We start from the raw sequence: 24,518 nt of genomic DNA, 5'->3' as shown, positions 1-24,518 counted from the left end.
TTTCTCGCATTACTTTTCTCGAAAAGGTAGAATTTTCCAAAGTATTCCGTCAATTTCTTGTAATGAATATTTACATTTGCGTGAAATGATCCATGCACCACTAGTCGTCAAACTTGAATCAGTTGACCCAGTATTCTGTTTTTTCAGAAAATTTCGCATATAATGCAGTTGTAAAACATTTGAATTGATGGATTGAAGTACCTTTCAGAAGTTAAAAAATGCTTAAAATTTATCGTTTTTCAAGGGTTTTTATTTTTTTTTATTAATATTATAAAAATAAAATTGATTGTTTCTATCCACAAAATTGAAGCTCTCCAACCCTTCTACAATTCCTTCCTCGACACCACAATGTTATTCCTATTGTTATATTTCACTATTTAAAATGTTCCACAACAGAAAATTTTCCCATCTTTCAAATGAAAGCAATTAAGTTCAAAATTACGCAACTTAGAAGAATAAGTTGCGTAATTTTGAACTGGGGTCAATTTAGAGCAAAAATTGAGCACATCAAGAGCAAAAATTGAGCACAGTTGAGAAATTCAACTTTCACAGTTGAGACTTAAGCTTAATTCCATTGTTGGGAATCAATGTATCGTAAGTTGGCTGATGTCATTTTTCCCCGCAAGCACTTTGAAAGTCATCTAGACAATCAATGCAGAATGGCCCATAAGGATTCGAAAAAAAAAATATTCTAAAACGCCTTCAATACCCTCTGAAAATTCTCCGAACTATGGCGGAAAAGGGTTTGACTTGCGCTACCGACTAATGGTGAATCGGAAATTCAGAGTGAAGATGAATCGGCATTTACTGTGATCGATCATATACCGGAGTGGGCAAAGATTTGTTTCAATTTTGAGCAACACTGTAACACTATAACAATGCATTTGTCAAAGCAATAACTGGATCTTGTATAGAACATTTTCAAGTTTCTACAATTGCCCTTCGATTTGCTGTGCGATCATTATGTCATAAAATATTCATAATCCAAAATGAAATGATAACTTTTCATTCGATCGAGTATATCTCTGTAGTAAAAGGTTCTACTGGAATTCAATATGAATCAAATGAAGACGAAATAATCAAGTTGACTGGATTATTACTGGCGTCTATGTGATATCAACACATTTTTTTTGCAAGTGTTTAGAAAATTGTGAACTGAAAATGTATTTGAGAATGATTTTAATTTCATTTATTTCTATTTGATTGGAGCTTGCAATCTCAATTAGCAAAGCTCAAGATAAATCTTTGTAGTTGTGTAGCTTATATTCAGATTCCTCACCTGGTTAACTGTACATTACGTGTTTCCTGGTTAGCAAACTAGATAGACTTTATATCTTCGCTGATAATGGAAAAACAAAAAATATTGTATACTCACAAGTGTTTCAAAATTAAACTCACAAGAAGCATGTGCTTTGTTATACAACTCATTTCGCTACCATATAAAAACAATGTGCCACAACAAAGCAGGTACAGGGTACAGCAAGTAAAATTTGAAATTAAAACAACTTAAATGGAATTAAAATGGAATTTAGGCGCAAAACAGTTATTTCCTTAATTATTTTAATTTAAAAATACGGGTGGGTAATGTCGGGGACATAACCGGAGTGACGTAGGACTATACAAAGGGGACAGCTTTTGCTAAATATATATTTTAATTATATTGTTTTATTTTCTTCTACCTACCTATCTACCTGAAAAATGAATTACTTTACTGTTTACTTTTTATGAACATGTTGGGGGGTCTGAAAAGAACCTTTGGTGTTGTGTTTTTGCGTTTTTTTTTACAAACTTGATTCTTGATTTTTTTCTAAAGGCTTTGTACTTATTAAATGCTCAACGCCGGGCATCTTTCGGCGTATGCATATATCGTACAATCAAAATGATGGCTGTGATAGGGAATGCATAGGTAGTCATCAACTCATTCACTATCATATATTTCATTATTGAGCACATTACCGTACCTTAAACTGTGGTTTCAGAGACGAATGAATTGTAAGATTTGTAGTATCCGTAAACAAAGTAAATAAAAATAAAAAAGAACTGAGGTTTTGGAGACGATCTGTTGAAAAATAAACGAACTATAAGAACTTAAAATAAGAACAGAGCAGCAGGAAATACATAGCTCATCATGTTGCTCCTTAGTTATTTTCCTATACAATGCAGATGTAACGTCAGTCAGTCAACCAAAGAAAGCAGTTCTTGCTACCGAGAAAATTCGTTAATGCCATCCTGCATACAATGTGTTGTAATTTGAAGCCACTTTTAATTCGGAAACTGTACATGGGTTTGTGAAAACTGAATGATCAATTTAAAAAAACCCAACCAGTTCAAGAACAAGCATAAACAAAACAAAACAGTTTATATTATATGTCATATTATGTCACTTTAGAATGCATTGGTATTGTGAAAAACTTTTAATAACTCTTTTTTGAATGGTTTAATGGCCCTGTAAAGCGCCGTGTTTTACGGTGGCTGGTTTTGCCACCAAAGCGGTCTGTATAAACAAACTTTTTCTTTCTTCTACCTGCTGCCGTTTTGCGATTGCGTTTGCCACTCGCTGAAACTAGTTGTTGCCTTGACGAGCGCCGAACCGAAGCTGCTCTGTTCTTGATGCGTGTTTTCTGATTGTCGTGAGCAGCTTTGCAAGCCAACTCGAGCACTCCGACGGTCGAAACTCTATAACCACTGTTAGGTATACTGGTGCTCCGGCACCAATCCGTTCGGCCTAGTTACCCTTGCGGAGCAATCAATGAATGCGACCAACAGGGAACTGGAAACATGCACGGTTCGAGTGAGGCTTTGCCTTTCCCTTAACTTGTCCTCCTTTGTTACGTCAACACGTCCACGTTGCTGCTTGTTTTCTTTTTATGATGTGATGCGATGCGATGCTAAACGATGCCGTACAACCACACTGGTTTACGGTTTGAAAGAAAATGAGATATTTTTTTTGGATCCGCGCGCTTTATACTCTAGCGGTACACGCTCACAGGATAGAGACAAATCGGCAGACTCAGCCAAAGGGACGAGTCCAACGAGACGAACGAATGAGCGTTAAAAGGCAGCGATGGCAAAAAAATACATTCATTATGATTTGTTCGCTCGTTGGATTCACATGCAGGCTAAAAAGGGTCCTTTTCAGGATCACAAAATTATCTTCATTCTAAAGAGTTTATTGTTTTGTTATCACTCGATATCCCCATCTTGTTCGGCTAAACCTTCCTGTTTAGCGATTTGTTGCCACTCGCCACAGCTTTCACAGTTGGAAAATTTCTTCCCATCCAGCTTTGTGACATGTTGTACAGTAAATTACATTCAATGCGACGTGCCGAAGCACCACTCAGTGTCGCATTGGAAACGATTTTAACCTGTAATTGAACATTTGCGATGACAGTGGTACAGTGTCGACTTTCAATGTGGGGTCATAATTTGGATCTCTATGTTTACAAAAATGTCCAACTAATTATGTCGCATTACATGTCCGTCCAATTAGCTAAATGTCGAACTAATTGTAAATTACTGTACTTTCAATCTGGAAACAATTTAAGAATTGGTGTAAATTGAATAATCAGGAAAGTCCACAACTATCAATAAGCTCAGAACAACTGCCAAATTCACATACTCAGCAGATCCTGGCAAACAAATTATGAAAAAATCAAATTGTTTTTTATTATTATTTTGGATATTATTTTAGAAAGCATTGAACTATATTTCGTAAACTCTTTTTTGAAAGGTTTAATGGCCCTGATAAGCGCCTTGTTTTATGGAATGGTTCCAATTTAGAAAACTTTGTACTCGTGGTTTTGAAAAAAACCATTTCGAACGCCCTCGATGCCGCCTTGTTCTGGATTTGCCACCAAAGCAGATTGTATAAAGAACAAACTATTTTCTTCTGCTACCAGCTGCCGTTTTGCGATTGCGTTTGCCACTCACCACTCGCTGCAACTGCCTGTTGACTTGATGTCCACCGAACCGAATGTGTTCTGTTCCGAATGCGGGTTTTGTTTTCGGCGCGAGCAGCTAACTCGATCACTTCGGCGGCCGAAACTATACTGGTACTAATGCGGTCGGCCTAGCTACCCTTGCGGGGAACTCCAGACCGACACGATTCGAGCGGGTTTTGCCTTTCCCTTAATTTTTCCTCCTTTGCCATGTCCAGATTTGGCTGCTTGGTTTGGTTTGTTGATGTGTTGTGATGCGAACTGATGTGGTGTACGGTTTGAATGAGAATGATCGTTACGGCAGCGGAGCGGGGATTTTTAAGCTGACTGGTTGGCTCGAGAATTACGCATGTGTGAGACTGCGACCAATGTTTCGTTCTTTTTTTTTTTCTTTTTCCTTTCCAATCGTGCTTCATTCTATTTCGCTGCTGCTCTGGTTGCCCGTTTTGGTCGGTACGATTTGAGGAGCACAAAATGGACCAATCAAAAATGGGCACATAGTGCATTTGGACAATGCTTGATATTTCACAATTATTCAATTATTTATCTCAAGAAAAATGAAATGTTATTCGTTATGATAGATGCGTAGATATATTTCCTATCAATTGATGCAAAAACCTTTGCGATCTATTGAGAAATGCTCGAGTTATAAACGTTCCAAATCTTGCATTTTTTCCTACTTGTTCAGTGCCTAGATTTCCATTTCACCCCCTATATCTTCCGGTTAGACGTAGTCCTACGTCAAAAAGAAAAATGTCCACGACAAAGGGCGGGGGTAGATGCTTTTCTTCAAAACTCAGGGCCCTCATTGACCATCTTTGTGTTTTACAGAATAACTACGTCCACGCAACAATCATCAGCGATGGAGATCGATCCACGGTCGAAATAAGATCGATTCATCCATACAACTGGCCTGCTATGCAAGAAACATCGGGCTGCTGCTATTCTATTAATAACTCAACAATGATCATATCAACTGTCTCTGCTGTCCGGTCTAACTGGACAATGGAAGAACAGAACGAATACTCTTACGCCTAAATGGCTACTGTGAAATGCAATGTACCATATGCAATGGTATAGAAGGAATACTATAACGCCGAAAAATGGCAACTGTGTAATGTGCTAGTTATAGATATGATAAACATGTGACATGTACACGATTAAAATTCGGCTCTGTTACAGCTAAAATGCTAGTGAGCATGAAATAAACAAATGGGATAGAAAAAGGGGGGTAGGGGTACGAAAATGTCCACGCTTGTCCACGGAGGCGGAGGGGGAGTCTAAAACCGTGCTTTTTCTGTCCAGGTGGTATGTGGACAGCCCCCAACAGAAATTCCATTCGAAGAGAGTGGTAAGGACAGTAACAAAGCTAAGAAATGATATATAGGAAAATCTACTATCGGTTCACAGGAACCCATGTGTGCCAGATGGAAAATTCATTGTCAATCATCTAGTTCAATCAGGACTCAACATGTTTTTTAAAGATCGAATCAGCTAACCGTGCACAATGATCCCAAGCGTCATTCGTTACGTTCTTTGTATAATTTCGCTGGTTCAGGCCAATCATAACTGAAACTCATAAATCTACTCATGATCGATCTTCACATTATATCTGTTACAGAAACCCCACCAGAAATCATCTACAGTTTTGCAGAGCAGAACGTGCGTCCAGTTGCGTTTGTATCTCTCAAATGCACAGCATCCGGCTCACCACAACCACAATTTTCCTGGATGCTAGATTACCAACCAATTTTATCTTCAATTCATCAATATACGTTCGATCAATTCATGACTAACGACGGTTACATAACAACCCATTTGAATATAACTCATGTTAATGCGGACGACGGGGGACTATACACGTGTATAGCATCCAACACCATCGGTGCGGCTAGACATAAGGCACGTCTGAATGTTTATGGTAAGTACAAAAAAATAATTAGCGATCAATCCTCAAAGTGATGTCTTTGTTCGCCGCAACAGCCACTCGAACAGGTCTGTAACGGTGCGTAACGTGACTCTATTGAATGATCTGGAATGGGAGAAGACAAAAGCTGGAAAAAACGTAAACATAAACAAACCTAAAACATTGAGAAAAAGTGATTTGGTGATTTCAAGAAATCAATTTCAAACGAATTTGAGTTGAAATCAATTATATTTCGAGCAGGAGTGAACTATATTTTGATCAGTAAATGTAGATTAAAAGCTAAATACTATTTCCAGGCTAGAATATTGACGCTTTAGTGTCGTAATTAATACAGTTCGTGATAGGAGAAAAACATTGTGCGGAAACCGAATTGTAAGCGAAAAATGAATTTCGTTATAGAACTTATCCTAAATAAATACACATTTATAGCTTTAAGCGGATCAAATCAAATCAAAGTTGGTTGATTTTTGCTGGAAGAACTCCCATCCAATTCTATCGCAACAGTCTTCATACCAAATATTTTAGGGTGTGTGCCAAGCATCTAACAAAACTTCTATCATTCCGTTGCAATAGGAGTTCGACGCCCTTATTACTTCTCTGAAGTGAATCCCGACACGGAATTTCCAGCGATCGCCGAGAAAATTGCATACCCGTTCCCGGTAACAATCATCTCAAGGTACTTGCCGAAGCAGAAAATCTCCAATCTAAGGGTGGGTTTAGACTAGTGATATATTCATGTGAAGAAATATGATGAGATTTATAGAAATCGCATCAACCGTTTACACTAGCGTGAACTTCTATAATGAATATATTCATATTTTCGATGAATTTATTCACCTGGAGTAGAACTGCCTCCAACTTTAATGATTTATCACCAGTGAGAAATTCACAAGCGTTTACATATGCTGAATTTATTCAAGTTGTATATACCTCGAATAAGTGTATCATATTTATTCTCACCCGTTTACACCTATTTTCACGTGAATAAATCCATCTATAGCTATAGATCTCCCTAATGTAAACCCGCCATAAGAAATAAACCTTGCGAAATATAACCGGCCTAATCCTCGTTCTAGGGGATTTCAATGGATACCATCAAGCATGGGGTAACACCAAACAGAACCGTCGCAGATTTGACACCACTGATGCCATGGAAGAAGCGGATCTCGTGTTGTAGATTGAAGGATCTCCTACCTTCGTTCGGGGCCACACCGAAACAGCAATATCGGTCTGTTGCAAAGTTTTTACTTCTCTTACCCCGATGGCGATAGCGCATGACGGGTGCAGTGGGCTTATGTGTTTCGCTTCGAACCCGTATCAGAGAGTTAACTCAGCCAGTAGAGGGCCTCAACTGATGATTGGAAACACGAAATCGTTGAAAACTCTACTGCCGGTCGCTAGCCCTGAAATAAGGAGCGTTGGAGTCAAAACTTAGCCTCAAGCTCCGGAAAATCGTGTGGGTAACCCAAACTCCAAGGTAGCCGTGCCGAGGGATGAATGGCCAAGAGGGTTCCAAATATACCCGGTCGCTAGCGGATCCTGTGGGGGGGGGCAGGGCACCCTTTACAGTTATTTACCCTTACTGTGTTATAGCGGGGCACTGGCACAGTGGACCATTATTTCCCCAGCGTCTCGTGGGATTCAAATGAGTAATAAATATGTTATTTAGGACAAAGAACTACACGTTCTGATTGAACCGATCGATGCGAATCAGCTACTGCGTTTGTTCTGGTAGCTTTAAGACCACTGAGTATGGTTCAGTGGCAGCATGTTATCTCGAACAGGGAACCAAGCGTTCGGATTGGCAACCCGTCACAGTCACCCTCGCGGGGTTTCTCACCTGTCAAGACGTGAACCGATTAGGAAGCGCCTTCCATCTTGACGCGCGCCCCGTCACAGCCACCCTCGCAGGATTTCTCTTCCCGACGGAGCGCCGATTAGGCAGTGCCCTCCAACATAACGCGCACTCCGTCACAGCAACTCTCGTGGGGGTACCCACCGATTTGATGATGCTCTCCTAGGCTCTAGCTACGCCGAAACGACCCTCGCAATGTTCCTCTCTCAATCCACCAACAGGCATTGCCAGCATTTTCTTGACCCTGCTCTCCAGATTCCGCTTACCCGTCGAGACGTGTACCGATTAGGAATTGCCCTCCAGCTTGACGCGCAACCCGTCACAGTCACCCTCGCGGGGTTTCTCACCTGTCGAGACGTGAACCGATTAGGAAGCGCGCCCCGTCACAGCCACCCTCGCAGGATTTCTCTTCCCAACGGAGCGCCGATTAGGCAGTGCCCTCCAACATAACGCGCACTCCGTCACAACGACTCTCGTGGGGTACTACACTTTGCAACAGCCCTCGCATTTGTCCCTCTTCTATGGTCAGGGGTTATTACTACGCTGGTCGGCCCTCCACTTCCGCTGTAGCTCGGGCATGATGTGTATGATTACACTGTTCACAGCGTTCCAGGTGCCCTCGTCGCGACACAATTTCTCTACTATGTTCCCGGCATGAAGGGCAGGCAGCCCCTCGCGTCTTGCGGTGAACCTGGGACAGACAAATACCACGTGTTCTGGTGTTTCCTCCACATCTTCACACTCCGGACAGAGTGGCGACGTTGCGTGCCCGAACCGGCGCAGATATTGCCTGAAGCAGCCATGTCCAGACAGGAACTGTGTCAGATGAAAATTCACCTCCCCGTGCTTCCTGTTCAGCCAGGTCGATAGTACCGGTATGAGCCCATACGTCCACATGCCTTTCTCCACCGTGTCCCATTCCTGCTGCCACTTCAAGAGTGATTCTACTCTCGCTGTTTTCCGGATACCCCTGATTTCCTTTCGTCTGTAGCACTCTCTATCTTCCGCCAGAGTGATGCCAATAGGGATCATGCCGGCGATAACGCAGACTGCCTCCAACGAGATCGTCCTATACGCGCTCGCAACTCGCATCGCCATGAGCCGAAACGTACGGTCCAGTTTTCTACGATTCCGGTGGGTTTCGAGAGCCGCCGACCAGGCTGGTGCTCCGTACCGCAGTATGGACGAGGATACAGCAGCCAGGAGACGCCTTTTGCTACTGCAAGGTCCTGCGTTATTCGGCATTATTCTCGCAATCGCGCTAATGGACTTCTCTGCTTTCTCGCAGACGTAGTCGACGTGGTTGTTGAAATTCAGCCGATCGTCGATCATAACTCCCAAGTATTTCAACCTACGCTTAGAAGTTATCACGTGTTCCCCGACTGTGATTTCCGCTCGCTGCACGGCTTTGCAGTTACTCACCAACAATACTTCCGTTTTATTCTGAGCAATCTGCAGTTTCGCTGCTTGCATCCAGTTCCCTACTGAGACGATGGACACGGTTGCAAGCATCTTCACCTCTTCGAGTGTCTCGCCTGCCACTGTGAGAACGATATCATCCGCGAAGCCCACGATCTCCACGCCTTTGGGAAGCTTCAGATTCAGTACTCCGTTATACATTACGTTCCAGAGCGTTGGGCCCAGGATAGAGCCTTGTGGTACTCCGGCCGTTATATTCAACGTTGTCTGCCCCGTGCTCGTCTCGTAGACTAGGACGCGGTTCTGGAAGTAGCTTCCTAGAATTCTGCACAGGTACCCAGGAACCTTCATACGGTGTAGGGACTCGGCAATGGCTTCCCAGCTAGCGCTGTTGAAAGCATTCCTCACGTCGATCGTTACTATAGCACAATGTCGGTCGCCCCTCCGCTTTTGCTGTGACGCCTTCTCTGCCTTTTCAACCACTGTCCGGATAGCATCAACGGTGGACCTACCTTTCCGGAATCCAAACTGCATCTTTGACAGACCATGGTCACTCTCCGTACATTTCGTCAGTCTGTTGAGGATAATCCTTTCCAAGAGTTTCCCAAGAGTATCCAGCAGGCATATAGGCCTATAGGATGTTGGTACCCCCGGGGGCTTTCCTGGTTTTGGCAGCAACACTAACTTTTGGATCTTCCATTTCTTAGGAAAGTGACCATCATCCAGGCATTTCTGTAGCACTATCCTGAAAATGCCTGAATCGCCGTTTTCAAGGCCGCGTTGGGGATTCCGTCTGGGCCGGGCGCTTTGTTTACCTGCAATCTCTTCGCCACTGCTACCAGTTCTTCACTGGAAACTTGAGAACGTTCGGTAGCTATTTCGGCGTACGGTGTCGGTGGCCATATCGTAGGATCATGCATCGGAAATAAACCCTCCACAATGACCTTCAGCTTCTCGGGACACGATTCGACGGGCGTCACCGGTCCTCTGATCTTCGCCATCACGACTCGATACGCGTTGCCCCATGGGTTGGCATCTGCATCTCGGCACAGCTCCTTGAAACAGTTCGCTTTGCTCAGTGTAATTCCCCGTTTCAAGGCGGCTCTAGCTGCTCGGTACACCGTATTACGTTCCTCTCTATCAGCGCTATTTCGTGCTCTCTGAACGCGTCTTCTGGCTTGAAGACAGCTAGCGCGAAGGTTGCGAAGAGAGTCGTTCCACCAGTAAGCTGGGCGTCTTCCATTTTTTGGTACAACTTTCCTCGGCATGGTAGTGTCGCATGCTCTCACCAGTAGATCTGTCAACTTTTCTGCGTTCCAATCTGAAGCTCCGCTAGCTAGACGAAGTGCTTCGACGAAAAGGTCATTGTCGAAAGCATTCGTCTTCCACTTCCGCTCACCTCTTGTTGTCCTCCGAACTAGCACGTGGTTTCGTTGACCGATTCTGTACCGGATCGCCTGGTGATCACTGTGCGTATACGACTCGCACACTTTCCACTCCGTACTCGCCAACAGCGACGGACTGCAAAAAGTAACGTCGATGATGGATTCGCGCCCATCTTTCCGGATAGTGCTGGTGGTACCTTCGTTCAGTAATGTTACTTCCAGCTTTGCTAGAGCTTCCAGTAGACTGTACCCTCTGATGTTGGTGCATCTACTTCCCCACTCCACCGCCCAGGCGTTGAAGTCGCCTCCAATGACGATCGGTGTTCTACCGATTAGTTCCTCGGTCATTGCGTCTAGCATCTGGTGGAATTGCTCAGTTGTCCATCTCGGGGGTGCGTAGCAACTACACATGAAAATTCCATTAATTTTGGCGATTACAAAACCTTCATGTGAACCTCCAACCACTTTCTGGATAGGATATCTGCCCATCACCTGTATTGCAGCAATCCCTAAGCTATCCGTCGCCCAGCTGCCATTATCACGGGGTACTCGGTACGGCTCCGCTATGATTGCAACGTCGCATTTCGTCTCTGTTGTCGACTGCCACAACAGTTGCTGAGCTGTGTTGCAATGGTTCAGATTGATCTGAATTATCTCCGTTACTGCGATTCTGCTAACGACACTTGAAGCTTCCTGTCGCATGGTCGCTGCCGTTCTCTGGTTTGCAGAGCAGGCATTTCGGTTGCTTCGTGCAGTCTCTCGCAACATGCCCTTTCTCACCGCATCTCCTACACAGTTCAGACCTATCGGGGCCTGTGCAGCTTCTTCCCTGATGTCCAAAGCCCATGCACTGGAAGCATCTCTCCATCCGCTTGGCCACCCGGGGCACCATCTTCAGCGAGCAAACCGACCAGCCAACTTTTATTTTGGTCGTTTCTACCATCTTATTGGCTGCGACTGTTGAGAGCCGTATCGACGCCGTCTGCGTGCCACCATACGCCTTCCTCATACGGATCGTCATTGGTGTATTGTCCAGCTTACACTGTTCTATTAACTCGCGCCTTAACTCCTCGTCTGTCGTGATTTCGTCGAGATTTCTGCATTCGACCACTGATTCCTGGGATAGAGCCCTCACCTTCGCCTCCTCACCGAGCGACTTCGCAACCAGTTCCTTGAAGGCTGAACTTTTGACCGCCGGATCCCTCTTGAGCTCGAAGAGCATCTCTCCTTTCTGGGTGCGCCTGGTTTTCACCACATTCTCTCCCAGTTCTTTCAACTCCGGATCGTCTCTCACTTTCCGCAGGAGTGATGCGTAAGTTACTCCTTCCTTCACCTCGACGATCAGAGCATCTCCCTTACTTCGCTCGCGTCTGGGCCTGGTTTTTTTTGTCTCCTGCACACCTTTCTTCTTTCTTCTTCCGTTTCTCCGTCTGTTTTTCGACAGTTCGCCATCCACTGCCTTCACCTTCCTTTTTGTTTCCCAGGTTGTCATTTTTAACCTTCTTCAGGTCTTCTTCATCCCCTGGGGTATCCCTCTTCCTTTTGTCCGATCGTGGGTTTCGTGGCGTCTTAGGCGTCTCCTGTATCTCGACGGACATCTTCTCCCTTGCTTCAGCGAGTGCTTTTTCAACAACCTCTGCTCGCGTGATCATCTCCTTCTGTTCGCGGTCAGCAGCCGTAACGGCGGATTTGATGCTTGTGACTAAATGTTTGATCTTAGTATGGACATTGTTTTTTGTCCTTAATGAACTCGTAGAGCTCGTTCACTTTTTTCTTGACCTCCATCAAGCTTGACCTCCCGACCTGCAGCCCTTCTAAAGAAGTGGTGGTGTTGGCTTTATGCGTTAGCACTTGTATCAGGCTAGTCTCTCCTTGTTGTGGATGTTGTTGGTGTCCTATAGGATTCGCTATGGCTGTCTGGTTGCGAATAGGTGATCTCTGGAGCTTACCGCTCCTTGCGAACACGCTCGCCTCTCCCGTTGGTGTGTCTTCATTACCGTCGTTTCGTCTGTTAAATTGTTCGATGGTATTCATGTCTGTTGGGTCCCAACTTCGGGCCGCTATCTCCGATCGTTGTACATAGTCGCTATCAGTGATCCCATGGTTGTCTATGCAAGCAGTGAGGCCATGCAGGGGTTGACACGGTCCTTCATAGGGACCGTGTTCAGAGCCAGATCAGCGCAAGTCAGGAATGTGACATCTGACGCCTAGTACCTAGTGCCTGAGCCTAGACGAGCATCGAACGTACCCGAAGACTTTCCAAGTTATTACCGGGACGGGGGCAATCGCACTATTAGCCTACACGCCGTTTCAGGAAGGTGTCACCCTTCCTTACTCAGGGAACAGGATAGTATGACTGTCAGCCTTTAGCGTCGTGTTGAAATCGTTTCCGTATCGTGTCCGTTTTCTATGTCGTAACCAGTATGTCGTAATCAGGATCTTACTGGCGTCAATCCTGATGTGCTTGGCACTCCTTTCGTGGCTCCTGTACACGGTATTTCCCCCGTGCAATCTCCAATAGGCTTTACCGCGCCCTTACTCGCGTTGTCACCCGATTTGTCGGCTCATACGACAGGGACAGGGACCAAGACCCGAAGTGCTATTCTAGGCCGGCAACTCCACGGCTGAACGGGTGTGTGTGTGTTTTTTTTTTTTTTTAAAGAGGTGAGGAACGCTCTACCAGCCTTACCTGGGAAGGGTTAACCCAGACGTCGAGTGGGGATCGCACCCACAAAAACCAAGCCCTCTACTCGTTGCCTTATTCCCCCTGGGACCACATCTAGGCGACTACTTCAGGGGGCGGCTGTGCTCATGCACTTCTCGAGTTTTCAACGCTAACTAGCGTTGTCCTTCCCTTTTTCTCAATATTTTTTTCTTTCCATTCGTTATTAATTCCACTGCGCTGATGTCCTCTTCGCAGGCATTTTGAATTTACCCGTCGAGACGTGAACCGATTAGGACTTGCCCTCCAACTTGACGCGCAACCCGTCACAGCCACCCTCGCGGGGTTTCTCACCTGTCGAGACGTGAACCGATTAGGAAGCGCCCTCCAACTTGACGCGCGCCCCGTCACAGTCACCCTCGCAGGATTTCTCTTCCCATCGGAGCGCCGATTAGGTAGTGCCCTCCAACATGACGCGCACTCCATCACAGCAGCTCTCGTGGGGTATACACCAGTTTGAAGACGCCCTCCTTGACACTCACTCCGTCGTAGTTATTGAATCGGCATCCGTTTACCTGTCGAGACGTGCACCGATTAGGAAACGCCCTCCAACTTGACGCGCGCCCCGTCACAGTCACCCTCGCAGGATTTCTCTTCCCAGCGGAGAGCCGATTAAGTGGTGCCCTCCAACACAACGCGCACCCCGTCACAGCTACTCTCGTGAGGTACCATCTCTTGCAACAGCCGTCGCCGTTGTTCACCTTTCACCGTCGGACGTTGTCAGCACTTTGGTCAGCCCTCCACCTTCGCTGCAGCTCCGACATGATTTGTGTGATTGCACTGCTCACGGCATTCCAGATCATCTCGTCGCGACACATCTCCTCCACAATATTCCCGACATGAAGTGCAGGCAGCCCCTCGCGCCTTTCGGTGAACCTGGGACAGACAAAAACGACGTGCTCCGGTGTTTCCTCCATAACTCCACACTCCGGACAGAGGGGTGAAACTGCGTGCCCGAACCGGTGTAGATATTGCCTGAAACAGCCATGCCCAGACAGAAACTGCGTCAAGTAAAAGTTAACTTCACCGTGTTTCCTGTTCAACCAGGTCGAAAGTACCGGTATCAGCCTGTACGTCCATCTACCATTTTCTGCCGTATCCCATTCATACTGCCATTTGTCCAACGACTCCGCTCTCATCAATGTCCGGATACCTCTGCTTTCCCGTCGCTTGTAGCACTCGCTGTCTTCCGCCAGAGTGATGCAGATGGGAATCATTCCGGCGATTACACACACAGCTTCTGTCGAAATGGTCCTATAAGCACTTACGACTCGCATGGCCATGAGTCGGAATGTGCTGTTCAGCTTCCTCCGATTTCGGTGGGTTTCCAGAGCCGCCAACCAGGCAGGGCCACCATACCTCAGTATCGACGAAGATACACTTGCCAAGAGACGCCTCTTGCTGCTGCTTGGGCCAAAGCTATTGGGCATGATCCTCGCCACCACGTTGATGGCCTTTGACGCCTTCCCACATGCATAGTCGACGTGCTGGTTGAAGTTCAGCCGGTCGTCGATCATGACTCCGAGGTACTTCACCGCCCGCTTCGAAGCGATGGTATGTCCTCCGACCGATACCTCTGCCCGCAGCACTGCCTTACGATTGCTCACTAACAGCACCTCGGTTTTGTGATGTGCCATCTGGAGCTTTACGCTGTCCATCCAACTACCGATCATGTCTACAGCCTCAGTCGCCATCATTTCCACCTCCTGAAGCGTCTCGCCGATTACCGTTGTTACGATGTCGTCCGCGAAGCCCACGATCTTCACACCTCTGGGTAGCTTCAGCCTTAGAACACCGTCGTACATCGTGTTCCAAAGCGTGGGACCTAGGATGGAACCTTGTGGAACTCCCGCCGAGATATTCTTCACTATCTGTCCCCTGTCTGTGTTGTATACCAGGATCCGATTCTGAAAATAACTCCTCAGTATCCTGTACAGGTAGCCAGGGACCTTCAATCTGTGTAGCGCCTCGGCGATGGCCTCCCATCTGGCACTATTGAAGGCGTTCTTCACGTCAATCAAAATCACCGCGCAGTAACGGTCGCCTCTTCGTTTTTGTTTAAGCGAGACCTGAGCTTTCTCGATAACTGTCCGAATAGCGTCCACTGTCGACTTTCCTTTCCGGAACCCGAACTGCATTTTCGACAATCCGTGGTCATCCTCCGTGCATTTCACCAGTCTGTTGAGAATAACCCTTTCCAAGAGCTTTCCCAAAGTATCCAACAAACAAATAGGCCTATACGACGCTGGATCTCCAGGTGGCTTTCCTGGTTTCGGGAGCAGCACCAACTTTTGTATCTTCCATTCCGCAGGGAAGAGACCGTCATCCAGGCATTTCTGCAGCACCACCCTGAACATGTCGGGGAAAGCAAGGATCGCCGATTTCAGGGCCACATTGGGGATTCCGTCGGGGCCGGGTGCTTTTTTCAACTTTAGACCTTTTGCCACCGCGATGAGTTCTTCGTTGGTGACTTGTGCGTTCTCTGCTTCGTCCTCACCGTACAGTGTGGGTGGCCACGTCGGTGGGTCGTGCTGCGGAAAGAGTCCATTCACAATGACCTCGAGTTTTTCCGGACGTAATTCCATGGGAGTCGTTGAACTACGGAATTTCGCCATCACGATGTGTGTGTGTGTGTGTGTGTGTGTGTGTTGCAAGATGACATTATTCCAAGTCCCAGAATAAAAAGCGTCAAGTGATGGAAAGATCCCCCACACAGCACAGTTTTGCCCTCGTCTTGCCCAGTTTTTTCGACACAGTGGTTGCACAGCGGACGCAAAAGCGGAAGATAGTTTTCAACATAACACCAGGCATTTATGGAATGCTCCCGTGGCCGAGTGGTTAGCGTCCCAGACTGTCGTGTCGGGGGTTTGGGTTCGATTCCCGTTCTGGTTGTGGCTGTGGTTTTTTTTCGTCAAACTGTGGAAAGCTCCACTATGGAACGTTCCACTGGAACATTAGTGCCATCCCATTGGCCATGGAGGGTAAGAACTTTTGAAACGTACCAATAGATCTGAATTTTACCAGCCCAAATCTACTCCCTTGTTTACTGTGGAGAACGCACATCGAGCCGATGGAGAGCGACCACTATCCCATCATCATCCAGACCGACGATAAAGCAGCTACACTCACTAGCCGATCACAATGGCAGGCCGACAAAGCGGACTGGGCAGCTTATCAAACCAATGTCGACGAATTCCTGTATCGTTTCCGTAATCCTGTACCAATGGCTATCGGTCAACTCTCGGAAGGATTATTCAAAGCGACATCTGCATCAATACCAAGAAGCAGCTCTGTCTGCGGCAAGAGAGCAGTTCCTTGGTGGTTCCCTGAAGTAAAAACTACAGTGAAATGACCAAGCGACTACCCACGGGGAACCCGGACAAATAGAAAACAGCTGAATCCTATTGCGCAGCCGGGAACGAGTACAGAAAGATAATCCGCAATGACAAAATAAACAGCTGGTAGAATTCATCGACGGTGCCTCCAGCGACAATACTTCAGCTGAACTTTGGCCCTTTCAGGGAAAAGAAGAAGCCAGGGAATCACCCTGTCCACGGCGAACGGAATCGTTACCAATCCCCTCGCAGTTGTAAATGTCCTTGGGGATTATTTTCATAGTGAATGAAAATAATCATAGTGAATGAAAATAATCCCCAATAATCACTAAAGATTCAATTTCAAATTTTTAAATTCCGTTCGTGACACTAACCCGCACCTCAATAAACTATCCTTTCTTGTGAACTTGCTCTGGCATTTGCAGTCGCCAAGGGTAAATTAGTGGACCCGAACGAGTTTGGTTATCAGCTCCTTGAAAAACTCATCCCAGTAGGCAAAACGAAATCATTAGAAATCTGCAACCAGATACCGGAACCAGGCAAAACACGACGTTTCCCAGATACCGGCTCATATCGCTGACCTGTTGTTCTTACAAGATCAAGAAAGTATGGTCAACCGACGACTGACTCAGCATCTATCTGACAACCATTTACTGGACTTCCAACAACATGCGTTTCGACCAGGATGCCGAACCAACAAGCTGAGCCATGCTCTAGACGAGGTAAGGACGGAAAGCCTTCACACAGAGTTAGCTACACTGGACATTGCCAAAGCGTACAATAGAGCATGGATGCCAGCGATCTTGCAACAGCTAAATCGCTGGGAAATCGCCGGCCATATGATATACATCGTGAAAGGCTTCTTGAGCCTCCGTTCTCTCCAAGTTACCATCGGAAAATGAAAATCGAGGACATTCGCAGAGGAAATTCCGCAAGCTCCGTGCTAGCTGTGACGCTCATCCTTGTGAAGATGAACGGATAAAAACCCAGGGAGCCAGGGAGCATCCGAATTTTTTTGTACGCAGATAATGTGGTACTAATGGAAATGGTGGTGGGCGCCTCCGTAGAGTTAATCCGTCACAAGCCACTTCAGTGAGCTTCGAACTGTCTCCATCCAAGAGCGAATATACTCATTTATGCGACTATAACCAGAACGAAAACGATACCCCGATCCAAATCAACGGTATCACCATTCCTAGAAAAAACTATTAGAATCCTCGGAGTCGCGATTGACCGGAAGCTATCCTTCAACCAGCAATGTGACAAATTAAGGATGATTGCCACAGCCGCATCAACAGCTGGATTTTCTGCTCAAATGGCCTGCAGGTCGGCACGCTAATACGAACCGTAATGTGTGCAGTGCCATTTTGAACTTTCGCATAATTTATGGCTAACGATACTAGGTATCCAAACTGCTAGACAAGTTTACTAGCGCATACAACCGCGCCATCCGAGACATCTCGAGTCTCTTCTCCCGTTACCCCAGCGGATGCAGTGTGTGCTGCATTTCGGTTCTGTATAACGAACTTGGTATGTGCCGAGCAATTAACTTAAAAAAAAGACAGCGGAATCGAACGGTGAGAGTTTTCTACTCACAGAGACTAACCGTCTCTTCCACGAAACTACCGACCAAGAGCTCCCTACAGTGGCCGGGATCCATTGGAATGGAATCAGTAGCGGCTGAAAATCGACACCACAATAAAGAGTCAATTCAAGGTTGGTTCGAACCCTGTTATCGTGTTATCGTGGAGATGTTAACACTTTCAGTCACTTCCTGAACTTTTTCGATACAACAACTAATGCGAAGAATGCTGTTAATCCATTTCGTTAAAATCTGCTCATGTACAACAATGCTACTTGCATATACTTCTCTTTTATTTTGTATCATTATCTATAGCGTTAATCTGTTACGTACAATATTGTTCCAGGACCACCATACATTAGAGCGATTGGATCAATCAAGGCAATAACAGGCGAGGCGAAAGAAATTTACTGTCCATATTCAGGATATCCGATCCAGAGCATACGATGGATACGCAACGGGCATAACATTACTTCAAGTAGGTTTTTAGTATGCATTGAGCAATTTTTACATTCATTTATGTTCCAGACGCAAAGTATACCGTCGGTGATGTGAGCAGCGGAGGTATGTTGAAAATACACCGTGTTGATGGTGTTCAAGACGAAGGCGCATATACTTGTATAGCTACCAATCCTAGTGGCGACGAAGCACGCAGAGAAATGCAACTTGTGATCCATAGTAAGGGTTCTTTTAATATTTTTAAAGTTTCAAATAAATTTAATTTAAAGTTTTATTTATTTTTAAAGCTTTAAATAAATAATTAAAGGTTGGATAAGTGCAACTTTGAAAAAAAGTTATAAGCACTGCAACATATTGCCGGTAAATTTCATACAGAATAATAACTTCTAAGGAGTTCTTATTGTCGTGAAATATACTTTAAACTAAACAAGAAGGCATTGGGACTGTGTCGTTGTTTTGGGTTGATTACAATTTTCCAAATCTCGTGTGTATTTTAGTGTAGTATGCCATGACTCAAGTTAGACAAATACAATTTTCATTCCGTTAGTTACTGTCAAACAATCAAGTTGAGATCCCACTAGTAGTTACAATAGGTTATGGGCCTATTCATCGCTGTTTCTTGAAGCTTTGAAGATTCGAAACGGCTACGTCAAATTCCAGAACTGGTAGTTTGGAAAATTAAGATTCGGGATTCAAGCGTACCCGGAATCGAGTGATTGTATGGACGAGAGAATTGGGTGACATAGAAGTTCGCCGTCAAGAATTACCTCGAACGCTAAGACCTCTGGAAGGCCGTCAAACCTGAGAAGAACGTGGATGGAAATTTCAAAGCGCCGACCCTGTCAAGAATCGAAAAACGAGAGCGAAGTTTGTGAATCCCAGAATGTACATTGACACCACTGCCAGCTATAACTGTCTCACCTTATTCACTCATCGCACAAATCATACATACCTCGATCACAGCAACTCGACGAGCGAACCTTGAGCTCGGTCTGACAGTTGATATGAAAACATCAGACAGGAAATCGGCCTCTTTCTCGTTCCAGCCGCAATAGTGTTAATATGTATTACCGAGTTCCTGGGCAAGATAATATACCTCACGTAGGGTTAATCACGGGTTAATCATTGGCGATGCTGCCAGGAGCTAGAATTTTCTGTGTCACGGAGCGTGACGGTGTGTATTAAGCGTAATGAGATAGTGAATGGAGTGTCTAAAAAAGTTTCGAAAAATAGAATTCGTGGAAGGGAAAAAACATCGCTGTCGTCCGGGCCCAACGAACTTAGACAGTTAACAGGTATACTATGTCCTCGCGTTAGCATTAGTAAATAGCGTGCAGTTTGTGACGAATTTTCAACTAAATCTCCAAGTTCAATTTTATGAAAAAACATACAGAAAAACGGGTTTGTATTAACAAAATTCACAAGTTCTTCAGAGTTTCTGAACACAACATTGCTCGCTATTTTATATGTTTTGATGTTTTTTTTGTTGCTTGTTGGATATACGGATTGTGTGATTTCCACATATCACACGGTAGATGGAAGTGAAAAACTTTTATTCCGCGATGGATAAGAAAGGAAATGGTTCCTGATGAGCGCGCTAGATTCAATTGAAAGCGGATCGAGACGACCGCGTTGGGTTCAATTGAAAGCGGATCGAGACCACCGTACAAGGTTCAATTGAAAGCAGATCAATCGCTTTTGTAATGCCGAAAGCGAAACCTCGGAACATTTGCTCTACAAATGCGGAGCACTAACAAGACGCAGACTTCAACACCTTGATAAGACTATTCTGGAGCCCAAGGAAGTTTGGTCTGTGTCGCCGATCAGGACTATAAATTTTATCAAACAGATTATTGCTGATTGGCACCTAACTCGCTATAGCTTTCAGTCTACTTCTTCATCAATAAGCAGTAGATAAGCTCGAAGCGTAGCACAAAAAATGGGACAAATCACAATAGTTCAAAATAATGGACGCAGTGGTTCACACCCAACAAGGGAAAAAAGCGGATCGAGACGACCGCGTTAGGTTCAATTGAAAGCGGATCGAGACGATCGCACCAGGTTAAGCGGATCAGCGGAAAGCGGATCGAGACGACCGCGTTGGGTTCAGTTGAAAGCGGATCGAGACGACCGCACAAGGTTCAATTGAAAGCGGATCGAGATGACCGCCCCAGTTTCAATTGAAAGCGGATCGAGATGACCGCGCCAGGTTCAATTGGAAGCGGATCGAGATGACCACACTAGATTTAATTAAAAGCGAAGCGAGACGACCGCGCTAGGTTCAATTGGAAGAGGATCGTAACGACCGCGTTAAGTTTAATTGAAAGCGGATCGAAAATACCGCGCTATGTTCAGTTGGAATTGAAATGATAAAGATACTAGATTAATATATGTTCCGTGAGAAATAGGTTCGCACTCCTGAATTTCAAGACGACTCGAATAAAAATCGATGAGATTTTATCGATAGGACCGGACTACGAAGGAACAGAAAAGGGATGTAATTTGGGATGCAGTGAGAATGACAGCTGCGGTATCGAGCGTGATAAAAAAGAGGAAACCATCTTTGAGAATGGTGGCAACGAAGGATTAAGCACATATAAGGGTGTAAAGATATCGGCGATGCGAAACGATTATCGCGAATAATACGAGCGAATTAAGCAAATGGTAACCACCAAAAACCGGGTCGTGGAAGCTTTGAATTGAAACCAACCCAAAAAAAGGACCCAGCGAATTTGACCATAGTTTTGAAATCGGTAATGTAATTCCAGGACCATCATCTAGCACGGAAAATATCCGCTGGGAGAACTTTCAACCGTTCCTTAATAATATTCCTTCCAATAAAATGTGGGAAGATTGGAATCGATTCGTGGATACAAAATATGAATGAAGACAGTGGAGAAGACTGAAGATCGTTTGCAAATGTGGAAGGTAGGGATATTTTGATTGACCGTACACTGACAAAAACTTCGAAAAAACAGACAATATCGAAGAGGAATCAGATAAGACCGAAAAAAACGATTTAAAACAAAATGCTGTCATTAATGGATGACATGAAATATCGAAAATAAAAAAAAGACTGAAGAGAGACAAGTTTTCTCCCATTTATTCCCCAGATTTTTGTTTTTTTAGAGAGGGAGGAGGATGTGTGGATCCCAGAATGCACATTAACACCACTGCCAGCTATAACTGTCTCATCTTATTCACTCATCGCACAAATCGTACATACCTCGATTACAGCAACTCGACGAGCGAACCTTGAGCTCGGTCTGACAGTTGATGTGAAAACATCACACAGGAAATCGACCTCTTTCTCGTTCTAGCCGCAATAGTGTTAAGATGTGCTGCCGAGCTCCTGGGCAAGATAATATACCCCACGTAGCTGGGTTATTCACACGAAGATTATCCTTCTGCTGGAACTAACGAACTGCGTTCGTGTAGAGGAAGCGACGACTGCAAAGCAAGTCTGGGACAATCTTGAGAAGGTGTTTGAAGACTCCGGACTCTGCGGAAACAAGTGAAGACAGATCTAGGAAGCTGTGCGTCGATGTCTGAATACGTTAACGAAGTAATTTCGACGGCTCACCAACTCAACGGGATTTGAAAATTTCGGATGAGTGGATTGGCGCATTGCTGCTGTGTGGTCTTTCTGACGAGTACAGACCAACGATTATGGTTCTGAAAAACTCTGGAACCCCAGTAACAGGAGATGCGATCAAGACAAAGCTACTGCAGGAGCTGCAGAAACTAACGTCGAATGCGGCACTTCTGGCCAGGGGCAAACGTGGAGGATTCAACAAGCAGCAGAAACCGGTCAACCATCCGAAGACGGAATCGAAGAGTCCGAAATGCAGGAAATGCAAGAACTTCGAGCACATCGCATAGGATTGCAGGAGCAAGAAGGATGAAGTTTCTGCGTCGTCTAATCATCGGTTTTACGACTTCGGAGCAACAGTTCATATGACTTGGTAACGTTGTTGCAACGAACAAGGGCGAGATGAGCATCAATTGAAAGTCGGAAAGTCGAAGTCGGAAGGCGAAGTTCTGGTACGTTCCGGAAATTAAACGTGATGGCGGAGCGACAAACTAGACACAAGTTGAAGATTATTCGAACCGACAATGGATTGGAGAACACCAAACAGAGGTTTTCTGAATATTCAGCGAAGTTCAGAATTCGTCATCAATCCACGAATAGCTACACTCCGGAACAGAATGGACTTGCTGAGAGGGCGAATCGGTCAATCTTCGAACGTGCGAGGTGTAGGCTTTTCGAAGCAATAATGGAGAAATCCGATATGGCGCAAGTGGAATGCGAAATCGGAAGCTACCATCCTGATACGATTCGATGAAGACACCAAGGGTTACTGTCTATTCGATCTGAAGACCAGGAAGATCGTCAAGAGCCGAGATGTTCGATTCATCAACGAAGGGACAACGGTGGATCGGTGGATCGTGTCGTTATTGCCAGAAGTTACGGTAAGGACGAGTGTGGCGGCTGAAGCAGTCCCGGCTGTTCCCGAGAGGGACTTCGAAGACGATGACTATGAAGAAGACTCCGCATAGGTCACTGGCGTTGAGGCGAAGCGGTCGGGAGCAGTGTTGCAACATTTAAATCTGTACCAGAAGGGCCAAAAATCGTCTTTTTTTTCCAAAAATCTGTACCATCGAAAATATTGGTAATTGAGAAAAAAATAATTTATTAGCATTAAAAAATACTCATTTATTTACTACAAATACTACATTTACATTTGCAAGTCATTCGTGTGTTTGATGATGCTTATACATAGTTTTTTTGAATCTAGATTACATACTATATTTTTTTAAACTTTCGAGCTGCCGCCACGATGTTTGTCCAAATACTTTGATCTCAAAATAGCGTTCATCGTAGCGTTGCTGAGCCGATTTCAAAGCTTATTTTTGTTCTGATTATATTTAGAAAAAAATCGCTCGACAGTTGCCGAGGGGCGAGGCATAGTGAGAACGTTACAAACAAGGCATCGAAGCGCCGAAAAGACGAGCGAACCGTCAATTTTTTTTAGGCATCCAATTTTTGTCCACCAACCCTGCACATGCTCGTTTTCCGAAATTGTGATTTCTTTACGAAGTAATTTTATCTTTAGGCTACAGAATTAATTGTCCACATCTTTTACATTCTCATTGTAGAATCCTGGAAACGCTTCTAATACAACGTTAATGCTAGTCAAATTGGAAAAGTTTCTGGGATTTAACATTGCCGTAGACTTGAGCGTCGAATCATCACATTCAAACTTTTTCGCATTTATTTGATCAGCTCCACGAAAAAAACTGTAACAGGTATCCTTTGAAATGATCTGCCTTTCACTGTCCATTGTTCTGATAATTTCTTCTGCTGCTATTCCAACTTTAAAATTATTGTCGCTTTTCAAATGATCTTCATATTTAAAAGCATTGGACATTGAAACAACGTAAGATTCCTCGCAGATATTAGTGAGAATGAACAAATAAAAATCTTTCAGCCCTTCATGTAGCATCGTGAACTCGAAAAAGCACCACAAATGCCCCTAGTGGTGTGAAGAATTAGGAACGAAGCGCAACAGACTTCGAAAAATTCGCAAACGTTACTTCAAGAATCTTTCTGCAGAAAACAAGCTAGCTCTACAGAGCGCGGAATGCACGTACAGTGAATTGAGCGCTGCATTTCGCAACTAGGGTAACACGGGGTGATTTGGACCACCCCTTTATCTCAAAAATTACGGCTCAACTTGGATTTTTTATAATGTCATTTCCTTTTATTGTTGAACCGTATATACCTAAAGTAAAAAAAACTTTGGTAAAACTTCACAAGTAGAGGGAAACGGTAACATGAACGCAGCAAGCACTTTGATCGTCAAAAAATGTGAGTTTTCCGATCGTGGTTTTA

The 24,518-nt window shown here is 44.9% G+C and overlaps 1 protein-coding gene across 2 annotated transcripts in view; it reads left to right on the top strand.

Moving 5' to 3' along the window:
• LOC129769998 (cell adhesion molecule Dscam2) overlaps positions 1–24,518 on the top strand; it is a 188,629-nt gene that overhangs the window by 95,834 nt on the left and 68,277 nt on the right. For both annotated transcript variants that reach the window (XM_055772566.1, XM_055772565.1), the window contains exons 11-13: positions 5,560–5,859; positions 18,510–18,641; positions 18,692–18,841. In XM_055772566.1, the coding sequence (XP_055628541.1) occupies positions 5,560–5,859; positions 18,510–18,641; positions 18,692–18,841 (582 nt within the window). The remainder of the gene's footprint in view (positions 1–5,559; positions 5,860–18,509; positions 18,642–18,691; positions 18,842–24,518) is intronic.

The sequence above is a fragment of the Toxorhynchites rutilus genome, chromosome 2, assembly GCF_029784135.1.
Source record: "Toxorhynchites rutilus septentrionalis strain SRP chromosome 2, ASM2978413v1, whole genome shotgun sequence".
In the NCBI taxonomy this organism is placed as follows: domain Eukaryota; kingdom Metazoa; phylum Arthropoda; class Insecta; order Diptera; family Culicidae; genus Toxorhynchites; species Toxorhynchites rutilus.
Note: the sequence above shows the minus strand (reverse complement) of the source record. Positions and strands in the feature narration are given on the sequence as shown.